General features: G+C 39.5%; 2 protein-coding genes across 12 annotated transcripts in view; both read left to right on the top strand.

The window, feature by feature from the left end:
* Window positions 1-689: 689 nt before the first annotated feature.
* hpf1 (histone PARylation factor 1) lies at window positions 690-6,808 on the top strand. Its single transcript, XM_067497321.1, has 8 exons — window positions 690-781; window positions 1,630-1,813; window positions 2,218-2,404; window positions 2,609-2,707; window positions 3,761-3,914; window positions 4,452-4,539; window positions 4,638-4,810; window positions 5,249-6,808. Exons 1-8 carry the CDS (start codon window positions 743-745, stop codon window positions 5,381-5,383), a joined length of 1,059 nt encoding a protein of 352 aa, XP_067353422.1. The 5' UTR covers window positions 690-742; the 3' UTR covers window positions 5,384-6,808.
* A 105-nt stretch (window positions 6,809-6,913) lies between these two features.
* The window catches only part of ank2a (ankyrin 2a, neuronal), a 54,997-nt gene continuing 47,754 nt past the window's right edge, over window positions 6,914-14,156 (top strand). For 4 of the 11 annotated variants that reach the window (XM_067497315.1, XM_067497311.1, XM_067497312.1 and 1 more), the window contains exon 1: window positions 6,917-7,481. In XM_067497315.1, the coding sequence (XP_067353416.1) occupies window positions 7,350-7,481 (132 nt within the window). In that variant the 5' untranslated portion in view covers window positions 6,917-7,349. Of the gene's footprint in view, window positions 7,482-14,156 lie in introns of all 11 variants that reach the window. The other 7 variants (XM_067497320.1, XM_067497316.1, XM_067497314.1 and 4 more) reach the window with 5 other exon arrangements.

Genomic DNA, 14,156 nt, shown 5'->3' with positions numbered 1-14,156 from the left:
TTTTTTGATCAGTTCCCTATCATATTTGTATTTTTGGACAAATTCAAAACATGTATCTCTACAGCACAATTGTGCATGTAAAGTAAAATGCAAATGGATGAACTGTTAGTCACTACGTTACAATTTGAACTATTGTTGTAAACCTTATCTGGATTTTTTTAAGTAAAGAAGACAATACTTGTATTGTATTGTACAATAAGTCATCCTGTAAGGCTGGTGTTACCCAGTGTTGTCTATAAAACATTATGGATTTTCCACCAGTGGAAATTCGATGTGTTTGGAATTTCTAAATGTCCAACTTTTATTCCTTATGATGCTTGTACTAACATTACAAAAGATATTGCCAAAAATACAATAATTTTTGATGATGTACAAGAAAGCTTATAACATTAATTCCTTCACTGATTGTTTTATCAACATTTTTCAATATAATATAAGTTTAAGTTTGTAAGTTTACTGATTTTCAGTCCACATAAACTTCCAAATGATGCAAAATAAAATGCTATAGACAGTCTTCTAACTCGACTCTATATTTAGTTTCCTGATTATGTTTTAGCACAACTGAAATCTGGATGGATGTACAGAAAAGCTTAGACCTGTGTGGTGAGCTGTTTTATTTGGGTTGGGATTCTGTCGTTACCACCTCCGGCCTCTGGGGGCGGTGATGCTCATTAATGCAGCGCGGTTGTTGCTGATTTCTGGCTGCAGAAGAATTTGTCGACGGGGAGACAAGACGACGAAAATGACAGGGCGCGCAAAAAGAAAGCCCAAATCCGCTCAGGTAATTTAACGCCTCTTTCACCGCCTCTGTTAGGTTGGATAAATGACTTATTATAGGGATTAATCCGTCCGTCAGAGGACTGCGTGTGTTAATCCGAAGTGACAAAGCCGCGTCTGTTAAATCCTGTTTGTCCCGAGCGGCAGTGGTCAGACGACAACATGGCAGCAGCCGTGCAGAATGAATCCGCCTGTGTACTGAGGTTCACAACACACCAGTCACAGCACAGCGAGTTTCGGGGTTCATTTTATTATACAAACGAGAAACGATGAGGCCTTAACGGTATTTATATCCAAGTTATATTGGTCGGTTATCGTTAAAGTTAACTTGCCTCCAGCCAGAAAAAATGCGGCAGAGAAACGAGTGGGTGCCTTGTTTCATGGGTTTGAGCCCACAAAGGCAAAAAATATGCGTCCTATTTACTGCTGACACTAGTTAACTAAGAGCTCCTGTTGTAAGATCTTAATTCCTCTTCCAGGACCAAAGCACTGGCCGCTAACCACAGGTGGAGCTGAACTATCTAAGGTTTTATGCAATACAGTGGCCGCTTTATTGTCCAATAACATAATACAACAACCCTGCAATGAACCTAATGAGGGTCATACATTTCAGCTTTGTTTGTGTCAAAGAGAGACATTGTGTCCACATTTTGGAAGATGCAAATTATAATGCAGTTGGGTTATGTTCGAATGGGATTTTCTAAATTTTTGTCCACCATTATTGGTATAATGGAGTTGATGCATGTTGAGTTGAGTCTCTACTAGTATAAAGTTCAACTTTTTACCTGGCGGTTGTATGCATACACATTGTTTTGTGTAACATGATACAATGTTTCTTCTGCATTTCTTTAGGAATCAGGTACAGGAAACTGGGAGATGAAGAAAGGCCGTAGTGATGAATCGCAAACTGTGCCTATGTCAGATGTGGATTCAGAGCAGCGTGATGAGATGGTGCAAGTGTACCAGTTTCAGATGCCAGAAGATCTGTACCACTTTTGGGATTTCTGCAAGCAGCTTTGCCCTGACAACCCGTGTGGTATGCTCGTTACACTAACAGCATTATCTGGTTACAGTACTGATAGAACAGAAGGTGCATGTGACGTTTAATCAATTTTTCTGTCTGTAGACTAATAGAGAAAACAGGATGGAGCCACTGAGTTTAGTGATACTCGATGGATGGAGTAGATGACACAAGACACAAGTATAATTGTTAGATGTTGTCTTTGTTTGCCAGTTTTTCAGTGAGTATGGAGCTGTTCATCAGTTTATACAGTGGCTTTAGAAAGTATTCAGACCCATTCACATTTTGCACTCTTTATTCTCTTGGAGATTTGTGAAAACACAGCATTGCTTTACGAGTCTTTTTACAATTTAATGTGTGTTCCAGCCTTTTACCGATGCTGTATGTCACCAGATGTCCGTGTTTTATATGTTTTATAGGTGCTCTGAATGACACACTGGGTTTGCAGCTGGTTGGTCCTTTTGAAATTCTGGCAGGAGCTCACAAAAACTCAAAGAATCCTCAGCCTAACTTCCATCTTCACTGGAGGTATTTTTATGACCCACCAGAGTTTCAGACAGTCCTTAAGGGGAGTGACGACAGCCAGTATCACATTGGCTACTACAGGTATAGCAGACAATCTGTTTTGCTGTCTGAAATCTGTGAAGGTGTTTAAACTGTGCACAGCTAGTACAAGTGCCATTGTTACGATGCTGTCACTTCTACAGGATGACTAGTCCTCTAATAGTTACTGTAACAGCTACTTGAGAAAACTAGTGTATAGTGCAAGAGTAGTTGTAATTTGTGTTTATTGTTCCGAAACTCAACCAGAGATACTCCAGACTTCCTCCCTTCTTTTGTTGGGGCCAGTGAAGCTAAGAGGGGCTGCACTATAACACAGACAGGGGACAACTTGTTTGCTGCCATCTTGTGAGTACTAATTGTCATATATTTATCACATACAAACATTACTTTATTCATGGTGAGTTTCAGTTTCCTTTAAATTATTAGTAGAAAATCCATTTGACATGATTATTAGAGCTGGTCAGCACCCCTGTTTACGAGTCTGTCGTATACAAATCGTGGTGCATTTGTGCTTCAATAAAAAATGAAATCTCCATCTTCTTACAATGGCAAAAAGAATATAACAAAGAGCTTTTTTATAAACAAAATACTTTATCTACAGCTAGTACAAATGTTATTTTATCATTAGATGTAACAAAACAGTGTCATTTTGCTAAATACTGCAAAAATCAGAATTCTGGATCAAATTCGTGGATCAGGATACCTTTAAATGAAATTGGCAAGAACTTCATAAAGCTGGGGAGGGATATATTTTAAGATGCTGGATCCTTTAGCAAGACATTGATCCAAAGCAAAAAGCAAATTCAACTCAGAAATGTTTTTTTTTTAAAAATACATTAATTGTTTTTCTTTTTAAAAAAATAGTCTACCCAGTATCCAGTCTTAAATCAATGGAAGCTTGTGGTTAGATTTGAAAAAGGCTGTACGTGGCAGGTGATAATGCAGTCTGGTTAACCTGTGAATAATTATACCATGAAGGATGAGCTGAATTGCACCTGAAAGACTACAAATGGTGTTCAGAGGGTTCACAAAGATGTTAGGACTTTATAAAGGCAAAGTATTGCAGAACAGTTCATAAGGGGGATGCGAACTTTTTCAATTGCATAAATTTTATTATTTTACTATAACATTCCTTTTTATACGCTACTTGAACTTGCTACTTTTTTTTTTTTAATTTATTTTACGATGAAGTAACATTGTTCTAGCTAATTATTCATTTATTAATGTGTTGATGAAAGAAAAACTCATTGTTTTACTTTTTGGCCATTTCAAATTAAGGGGATGCAAAGTATTGCACTCAATAGTACAATGGTTGCAAATCATTTACATGATTTTCCTTTCAACTGTATGTTGTCTCACCTGCTGTTGATTTCCCCCCCCCCCCCCCCCCACTATCAGCCTGTATTTACTAAAAAAGAAGAAAGAGAGGAGTTGTAAGAAAGCAGAGGGAGATGCTTTGGAAGGCTTGGAGGCAAAGCTTAGAGAACGAGCAGAAACTCTTGGCTTTTCTCTAGAGCAGAAGACCAAAGGCATGAAGCAAAGGGATAAGAAGGTAATGGATACATTGGCTCAAACTAAGTCCTGGATTTCAAATTTTAAACCTTTGCAGGGTGTTTTAAATTAAGTATTATATAAAGTTGTGTTTGCTGGGTGATTTGAGCATCACTCCAACGTTTTTATGTAGTTGTTTCAAGGAATATTACGGTGGCCCTGAGAGCTTACAGCCCTGCAAATTGAGAAAGCACACTCAAAGACAGAATACAAGCAAATGAAAAACGCGCTGCAAAAGCCACAACACAACCAAATGTAGAAACTAATTTCTTAATGCTGTGCCTGTGTTGTCAAAATTGATGAAGTTGTTTTATATTTTGCCAGTGTTTTCTCGGTTTGCAGTGCTGTGAGCTCTCAGGGCCACCGTAGAATCTACTTAGTTGTAATCATAGTGGATAAACTTATGGTATTGTTTGACAGAACTTGAGTAACACTATTTAAAGTGGTTGCATTTTTTTTTCCTATTCTAACACTGTATATTTGTGTGGGTCTAACTTGACCCTATTGGATAAGGAGAATTTTTCCTGTCCTGTCACAGGTGGTCACCAAGACGTTCCACAGTGCTGGCATTGTTGTTCCTGTAGACAAGAATGATGTAGGATATAGAGAACTACCAGAAACAGATGGTGAGCTTTTATACTGTGTACACAGGGATCAACCTTGGTGTTTATAAGTGTCTTTGCCACTTTTTAATTTTTCTGCTTCCCCCTGCTTCTGTGTCCAGCTGCTCTCAGGAAGATCTGTAAAGCCATTGCTGAAGCGCAAAATGATGAGGAGCGCGTCAAAGCCTTTGGACCTCTTCAGGAGATGATCACATTTGTTCAGTTTGCCAATGATGAGTGTGACTATGGCATGGGCTATGAGCTAGGAATGGACCTCTTCTGTTATGGATCCCATGTAAGTTTCATAAATGGGTGCATAAAACATTCCTGATTCTCAGATGAAAATGATTCAGACTTGAGATATGATTACCTTTCTGCATCTCTTCTGTTGATGGTTTTTTTTTTTTTTTTTTTTAATTTTCAGTTCTAAGCAGTGCCTCCTCTGTGTTTTATTAGAAATTGATTTGTGCACTTAGATTTTAAGGTGCTTTTGTTCAGAGTAAGGTTAAACACTCATCACAAAGACTTTCTGGCTTTGTTGTTGGTTTTCAAACCAGGGCTGAGCACACCTCTAAGACAAAACAAAATTCTGCCATACATTCATATGTGCTAATTTTTAGGATCCAAGAGGTTTTAGAGCCACTGTTCTATGTTCTATAATTTTCTGAATAGCCACAAATAATTTAGCTGACAAAAATACTTTAATCAGTCACTGATTTCCTGTCTCCCTCAGTACTTCCACAAGGTTATCAAGCAACTTCTGCCCATGGCCTACAGCTTGCTGAAAAGAAATTTGTTTGGGGAAATTCTGGAGGCCCACCTCTCAAACCGTAGCCATGATGATCTGGACAAACTCTCTGCACACTAAAAAGACTCAAAGTTCATTTCAGTTCTAGCTCTTATAAGCTTTTCCCGCCTTTGTCTCCTGTTGTCATGGTTAATGTTGATTTCTGTTTTTTTGTGTCACTGTCATTAATGGGAACCAATTTATTGATGTTATGTTTCTAAAAGGTAGATATCTAATAAAGTATTTTTATATTTTTACTTGTTCTATTGGTACATTCAAGGTGATTTAATAATTTTTTTTAAAACAATGAGTGTCGGGGTTGATTGTCGTACAGTTACTGTGTATACTGTATAGCAGATACATTTTAGGTAGGATTATCAAAGGTCCGGTGTATTTTTTGTTTGTTTGTTTGTTTGTTTTTATTTGGGTTGGTTACAGGCTTCAAAATGTTGTATACAAATTTGCTTGTAGGAGTGTTGTCTTTTATGTTTGATAATATACAGTGGAGACAGGGGGCAGTGTTGTCTTTGTGTATATATAGAAAATCCATCAAGTGACCTTACTATAGATCAATCTTTAACCTAGTTACTTTTTGGATAATAAATTTTAATAATTCGGGTCAGGCTGTATACAAAGATAAATTGTATAAGATAAATAAGTTGTATCAAAGGGGAACAAATTCAGGAATTTTGATTACTTAGTCTTTTTAGGAACCTGAAGTGTAAGTTTGCTTTTGCTCCCTGTTTCCTACACACAAAAGACAGCATCTTTTACTTTTGCACAAAAGAGAGCCCAGAAAGCAATCAGCTCTTGTGCAGTTTAAGCAAATGTAAATTAAAATAAGCAGCATTTGTTGAAGGGGCCATTTACTCTAGACTTTGTCATCTATAACTATATCAGCACCACTGTGTATGTTTTCAGAAAAATAAGTAATTCAAGAGTTCTCCTTCCTACCTGTATTCTCAGAATCTCAAAACATTGGACTTGGAATAATGTGTACATGAATCTGATTGCAAACAGTGATGCGTTTTGCTGGTTTAAGAGGATATTGTATAGGGCCTATCACCTTTTTTACTTCTCTCTCTTCTCCTTCTGTCCTTTCTGGTTCTTAAATGTCTCCAAGACATTGTTATTGATTTGGCCCTGTCAAGCTACGTTAAACGTGTAGGTCAGTGAAGAGACCCAGGCTTAGGTGGGGGCGTAGATTACATCATGTAAACCCAACCCGATGGTCTGGGTTACAATGATTTTATATTTTCTCAACAATAGTACAGTTTTTTGGGAATCTGGGGAAATCATGGGCCACTGTTAACTTTGGGGTGGTGATTAAAATAGAGACAAAACAGCACTACTGCCGAGGTGCATTTACGTATGATTGGTTACTCAATATTTTCTATTACGTCTATTCTTCTAAGTCGGGTAGGTGGATTACTATTCTGTTTAGTGATCGAAACAATTGTGTTGCAGTGTGTGTATTGTTTTGGGTGAAGTGTGTTAAAATAAACTACTAAACACACACAAAAACAAAATAGTAGAGCCACTCTGTTTTCTCTAAATAGTCTGTTTAACTGATCGTAACATAGTTTTATCACTTTTATAGTTTTTCCAGGTGCTCTACTGCTCGTATTTTCCCCTGCTTTTATGTCAGAATGTACATTTTCAAACTGATGATTCCATTCAAGGTTTGGTTGCGAAGTTTCCGATTGTCATTGAAGCATCTTGAATCCTGCGGAGTTTCGAGGAAGCGCAACTGAGGCGCGTTCACGTGTTCACACACTTACGCACTCACATCGCAGACACGCAGGCTACAGCAACACACCGGCAGCATCCCTTGAACGGAGGGAGCGCTCGTTTCTGGTTAACAAACCCTGAAGAATCACTGTATTGGCTTTTGTCACCTCTGATCACAGACCGACTCTGACGCCGCAGGATGATCCCGGGCCCTGCGGAGCCTTGTGGACTCTGAGGCCCCGCATAGAAATCCACCTTGTACCGACAGAAGGACCCTCACTGAGCTTCTCGCCAGCAGCAGCCAGCCCGAGACAGAATGTCAAGTAGCCCTGAAGGAACTCTCTCCAGGGGCGGCGGCTCCGACCGTGACTTGAAAATGGCCTCTTCGAGCAACACGTCCCTGGAGGCTGTACCCCCACCACCTCTGCACCAGAACCGTATACGGCAGGTGGGTGTCCGTCCGTCTCTCATCTCAGTCTGCGCACTGACCGACCCAGTCAGCCGTGCAACGAGCGGCCCAAACTGCTGCTGCTGCTGCCGTGCGCTCAGGAGCGCTGATGAAGGCGTTGCCGTGCTTCGGCACAGCGGCGCTTTCTTTGGTGGGATTTAAGTTGTGTTCACATTGGCCGCTTATGTGAGAATCGCTCTGCAAAGAAAATGCCATCTGTTTTGATTAGGGCACTGATGAGCTTTAGGTCAGTGTGATAATACCCAAACAGGCCAGATGTGCCCATTGCTATGGCGGTCAAAATAAACACAAGCAGGCCTGCACCGACTCCTTTAGATACTATGACAGGCTGCAGCGAGGCATGTTTACAACTTCACAAGTACCATTGTAGGTTCACTGTTATTAGGCTTTACTGGCCAGAGGGTGAGAGCATTTTGTCTGTCTGTCTCTGAGAACTGGGATGTCTGTGTCACACACTGGGAGTTTCATATCCTCATCAGAAAAAATCTTATTAACACCTTGTTTATAAGGTTTGCTTGTTTGTGGTTCTGTTATAATATGTTATATGGTTCTGTTCTGCATAATGCATTGCAGGGTAAAGTGTGTGCGTTTGTGTGTACACGCTCTCACCACTCTTGGGCTGGGCAGGTTTGATTGTAAATCTTTCTGTCCTTCTGTGGACTGCAATGTTGATATTATTGCATAGATTTGTCCTCTCCTTCTCTACAAAACAACTTAATCTCATAGTTCATATTTATGTTCTGCTAGAAAGCCTAACAGGAAAATGGAAATAACGTATTCATCTATACCTTCAAGTCTGTTTTCACCAATGTCTGTTCTAAATAACAAAACAAATGTTATTGTTACCATCTACATTTGTCTGCGTGTCTTTGAGTATTGAGTGAAAGTGAGTCAGGAGATGGTAGATTGTTATTTCTTGCCTCAGTGCACTCTGTCAGCCTAATGCGATTTCAGTAATGGACTGTAATGCAACATGTACACACACATACTCACACACACATAGACACTCTTTGGTCTTATCTTTCAGGGTGGGGCTCTTGATCCCACACACTTGGATGCAATCAGGACATTTTGTATTCTGAGCGCTGAAATGAACAAAAGTGAAACCGCTCAAACAGGTGTTTATGTGATTATAATTAAGTGAAGACATGCACAGGATGAAAGTATATTGTAACTGTGTCTTCTTGGTTCACAGAAAGACGATTAGCTGATAAGCCATGTATCTCTCCAACTTATGTAGTCATTGAAACTACAAAGAACACTTCTAAAACATCTACGTTTTTCTTAGGATGATAAACCGGTAAAAGAACTGACATCATGTATTTGTACAACTTCTGCCTTAATATTCTGTACTGCATACATGCACATCTTAAGGTACTCATTAGTAGGACTGCTCAAGTGGGATCTTGTCTTCAGCAGCTTGTAACCAAAAAGCACAGTTGTATTTTAGTCGACGTTACAGTATTTGCCTTTTTTAAACATTTAAACTATGGCAACTAATTCTGTGGGTAAAATTTGCAATTTGTGCTGGTAACTGTTAAACGGTCAGTTCACCCAGGTCATTTATAAAATAGTGTTTTGCAGACACAGTTCTCCACGCTTTGAAGAGGTTTATTTAAGAGGTTTAACAATGTCCTTACATATCCCTGAGTTAACAAGAGTTTTATTTATAAAAGACACATTGTTGATTTTTTTTGAATGGCATTTTCAATACTTTGAACACCACAAGCGAAATTCCACTCAATGCCATTGTAAAGCAGTATGACCACTGAATGTCTCACAATCTTTGCAAATAACTGCATGTGTGGCAAGATGGCGCTGGAACCTAATGACAATTGTCATTTCTTGACTATGTTTTCTGAGTGTGTGGTGGAGACTTTGTGACAGAAAGAAACAGTGAGACGTTAAACATGGATTATTATAGAAAAAACGGAACATATGTATGTGAAGTAGGTTAATGCAGTGTACCATGTTTAGTATTTGAAAACAGGAAAACTGAAGGTGATGGTGTGATGTGAGGCTCCTACTTGCACGGCTAAAAATACTGCCCGTCTCTCATGTGATTGTCCTGGAGGAAAGAGCTTCTTCTAAGCCAAGTTGCTGTGTGACCATGTCTCTGCGCTCACAGAACCAGGCATTTACACACTGCTCTGGGCTGGTATTGAGTGATCGCTTCCCACTATCTGCTTTCTCCTTCATCTGCACAATACAGAGATTGCATGATAACATGACGAACTTCTGCCCGGCTCAGTTCACTTTCCTGTGCCTCACCCTTTGGAGGGTACTTGGAGTTGAGTTTGCAGAGGTAAACACAGGACTAGATTTCATTGTCCACAGCAGTGTGATGTAGATAATTGGAAATCTTGGAGCCACCATAAGGCCCAAGCTCTCTGAAATATGTTAGAATATAAGGATATGGGGAATCTCCAAACACAAACACAGCATATACATTTTCATTACTCTAGACTTAAAGTATATCTAGATGACTTTTGTTCAGAGGTACACAGAGTGACCTATTTCTGACTCAGTGCTTTCAAGTGAACTTGATTCACAGTTTTCCTATTTTTTCACAGCTCATCCTGCACCAATTGCCATCCATCTTTCCTTCTTGGGAGTCTCTTTTCCTCTCATTTTATTTCAGTTTGTGTCTGTTTTCTCCCTGTCTAAATGCCTGTCACTGCCCTTTGCTTATCGTACATTCTCTCTCCCTACATCCTGTCTCCCCTACACTTATCCCCACCACTAGGTCTTACACTAAGATCTTGATGTGCCAGTAGGTCAGATTTCACTGCAGCCTTTGACATTTTTATCCGTCTTTTGCGTCTCTCTGTCTGTGTCTGCTCTGCTTCTCTTTGTCTGCCTACCTATCTGCCTGTCTCAGTTTCTCCATCGGGAGCAGAATGATTGGTTTCTGCAGGAAAGTAGTCCTAATGGAGCCCTGGCCTTCATTGCATTACCTCTAGAAGGCCAAACATACACCCACATAAGGCCACAGCTGCCTTTCACTACACGATGCCCAGATTGTTTAGCTAAATGGAGCCTCCTCTGTGGGTGCAGTCAGACAGGGCGTATGTCACACACCCAAAGACGCCACACACACAGCGTTGCGTAGTTGAATTAGCTGTATTCGCTAGAGATTTAAGATCACTTGCCAGTTTATGGAGACCTGAGAATTACTTGTGTCACTGTAGTACATATATTCATGGTACCAATTCCCATTAAGAATTAATACCTGCTACTCCATTCTCTTGTAATGTAGGGATGCAGGATGAGTCTGCCAATCACACTTTCCCACTCTTTAGGCAAAATCAAGTGAAATTAAGTCACCGAGGGCTGCAGCTAATTCATTATCCACTCCTCCATTTAACTTTTTTATGAATAACCAACAAACAAGCTAATTGAATGTGTTACCTTGGGCTGTAGTAATGTTATCTTTATGAGCATCAATGAACAAAGAGCGGATTACCTATCATTAGCTGCAGCTAAATAGACCCAGAATTATTTATATCCTATTCAATTAATTTGAAGATGTGACAATGCTAGATATGATACTCAGCTCCAACACCAACATATCAACAAGCTCCGATGCAACATAGCAACAGTCATATGATGTTATCTGTTTACATACAGCATCGTGTAGTGGTCATCGGAAGGTGACCAAAGCATTATGAAAACAGTGAAATCCCTATGGAGCAACAGGATGCCTATAATTTTAAAGAAACAATATGTTGACTCACTCTATCCTACAGTGGCCATCTGGTCATCAGGGTAATTCATAACTAGTTAGGTTGGCATATCATAACTGACCCCATGTTACACTAGTCTATGCCTTTGTGTTTCTTTGAAGGGCAAAAATGGCATAATTTGATGAGTCAAGGCCTTCGATCATCACCATGCTGCTTTAATTGTTTGAGGGTACAGTACGTCATACCTACATAGAGGTGAGCTAACTTAAAGGATGTTGATGAACTGACTTCATTAACTGGCCATTCCTGCAAGATTCAAGGTATATAAGATATATTGAGAGAGATGCATCTTTCAGCAAAGAAGGATATAGAAATATTGTGCTGTCATAAGCTGTATCTTTTGCCAGTCATGCTACATAGAGGCAGGTGTTTTTGGACTAGGGGGCAGTCGGAAGCATTTAGTTATTAATTATTCATTATAACTCAGATTCCCATTAGAGAGAAATAGAGAGAGAAGGGTGTGGTTGGTGATCAATGGACTTCTCAGAAGCTCAGTTTAAACACCTTCATGTAAATGTGTTCATCTTCCTGTCTCTGTCTTGTCAGCTATTGACAACAACTTACTCTTCTTTTCCTCCTCCGCTGCCTCTCTCATCATATTGGAGTTGAGAAAGTGAAGGATATTTCGCATGGATATGCATCAAAGCTTTTTATGTCTGTCACTGAGAATAGCTTGGCTCATAGCACTGCACGTAGAAAAAGACAAACCGATGCACATATAGAAACACACACATATGCCAACAAAACACCAGATTGCTTTTTGCCACATGCTGAGGAAGATGCTATGATGCAACTTTGAACTTCTGGATTTAGAGATTCCGAGTGCAGTTTACCACGTAAAACTACCTTAATACCTCTTGTGCACAGGGGCTAGATCTAAATTTGAAGTTTGTGATGTAACATACAAAATGGTCAGCGTATGTGTGACTGCGCTGCAGCGAATTTTAGGTCACACGCTCCATTATTCATTATACATTGGACTTGGAGGTGAAATCAGTTTCTGCCTCAATACCCTTTGTCATCTAGCGCTGGTTGAGATCAGGTTTTAGAAGGAAATACTGTACATTAGGCCAAAGATGTAACAATGTTTTGAGTCAGAGTGGTAAAACCAAATCAGCGTTTGTCTGTGTACTCTAACTGCGTTCATCAGGGAGGGTGGACTGAAGAATAATCAGCATAAATCTGCTTTCATGTTTAGAGTATCATATTTATTAAGTTCATTCCGGCTTGTCTTGCATCTACACACAGTGTGCTCAAAATATGTGAGTATGGTTTATTTGCCTGCACTTCTTCCAGTTTAGCTACATTGTGGAGTAATTCATGTAGCTAAGAGTTCTTTGTGTTGCAGTGTCCTCAACCTATAGCCTGTACGCACATCCACTACACTGTGTGGCTCTAATATTCCCTTCAGACGGTTCTCAGACTGATATCTGGATATTGATACTCCCTTTGAATCGCACATTGTGCAGTGGGATTGCAGTTTTATTGGAATATGGTCAAGGCCTCTCTGTCATCTCATTACCAGGAATGGAAAACTGACGTAATCTGTTCCTGAGGGACTTGGGCAGCACATCAAAGAGGAAAAGTCATAAATTAGTGCGATGGCCGCTTGCAAAGCAGCGAGAACGAGAGTAGCATACCCAATGCTAGGCAGTGGATATTGGTTATGGTTGCACGGATCACATTATACACATAGCTTTTACCTTAAAAACCATACGTCACCAGCAGGAAGTAAATAATGAATTTACAGACATAATAAGTTGCTTACTCTGCATTTCTGGCCATGCAGTGTCTTTTAGCGTGCTCATAGTTTGCTGTGAAGAGTAATGTTAAAGGCTGTAGCTTAAAGTAGCTTAAAGCTTTCAGCTGAAAGCAATCACTTAATGTGGTGTTGCTGCTTTCTCCCTGTAGGGTTGTTGCTTAAATGTCTGTGGAATTTGGGATGGTTGTCAATATGGTAGCAGCGCTTAAGGATGAATGGGAGACAGTCACTGTACTGGTACATCACAAACCAAATAAGTATCTGTGTTTGTCTGTTTGTGGCATTAATCCAATTCAAACAGGGCGTGGTCTTTTTGATTTTCTGTGATGTCCGTTGTGTGGGTGCGGTCCGCTTGCAATTAAATTTGACTCTTTGTGATTGGGTTTAGAAGGAGAGCGGGTGTTTGTGTGTTGTGTACTTTATGGCTTTGACCTTTCGTAAGCAGTAAAAGATGCCTGACATTTAAATCATGTCAGTGAGCTAATTCATTACTGTCTCTACTTGAAATTTTGTTTTGTCAGGGAGCAAGACAGACTGATTTATATAATATAATTTTTCACATTATTAAGTACATTAGCTTATTCAGACATTATCGTGCATTTAATTCCAAAATCAGTTTTGGTTATTGATTAAACAGCTCCTCTTTCATGCACACTCACTCCTGCACTGTTGTGAAGTCTTGTAAAGTGATTGTTTAGTTCCAGTATTTCAGCCTCAATATAGATTGCACAAATATCAGCCTGTGTTGCAAGTGGCATTTACCACAACTGACTGTGATAGACTAAAATAATGAAAGTATTTGTTTAATCTATACAAAACTTGCAAAAGTTCTGGGCGTGAACCTGTCTTCTAAGACTTGACATTTACAATACAATACAATATTTTTGCATTGTTGTTTTGTTTTTTGTCTGCATCCTGTTTAGTAATGCACAACTGTTAAAATTAATGGAAAAGTTATTCAAGTTGCGAAAACAGCTGGTGCCAGTGCCTAAACTTCTTACTCCACTAGAAAACCTTTCTGTCACTTAGTTGCCAGGTTCACAAAAAATAATGCATTGAAAGAAGTATGGGCTTCTAGAAATCCAAATAAGTAATCCACTGTGCCTGGTTCCATGAAGCTTCAGGTTAGTACTAGTTTCTACCTTT

Source organism: Channa argus, chromosome 3 (genome assembly GCF_033026475.1).
Source record: "Channa argus isolate prfri chromosome 3, Channa argus male v1.0, whole genome shotgun sequence".
Taxonomy (NCBI): Eukaryota; Metazoa; Chordata; class Actinopteri; order Anabantiformes; family Channidae; genus Channa; species Channa argus.
The sequence above is the reverse complement of the archived record's forward strand: the minus strand, read 5'-3'. Positions and strand labels throughout refer to the sequence as shown.

Excerpts from the sequence above, each read along its gene's own strand:
- hpf1 (XM_067497321.1), top strand. The coding sequence starts at position 743 with ATGACAGGGCGCGCAAAAAGAAAGCCCAAATCCGCTCAG. Across the intron at positions 3,915-4,451 it reads TGAAGCAAAGGGATAAGAAG|GTGGTCACCAAGACGTTCCA; the intron begins GTAATGGATACA and ends GTCCTGTCACAG. Across the intron at positions 4,811-5,248 it reads TCTTCTGTTATGGATCCCAT|TACTTCCACAAGGTTATCAA; the intron begins GTAAGTTTCATA and ends TGTCTCCCTCAG.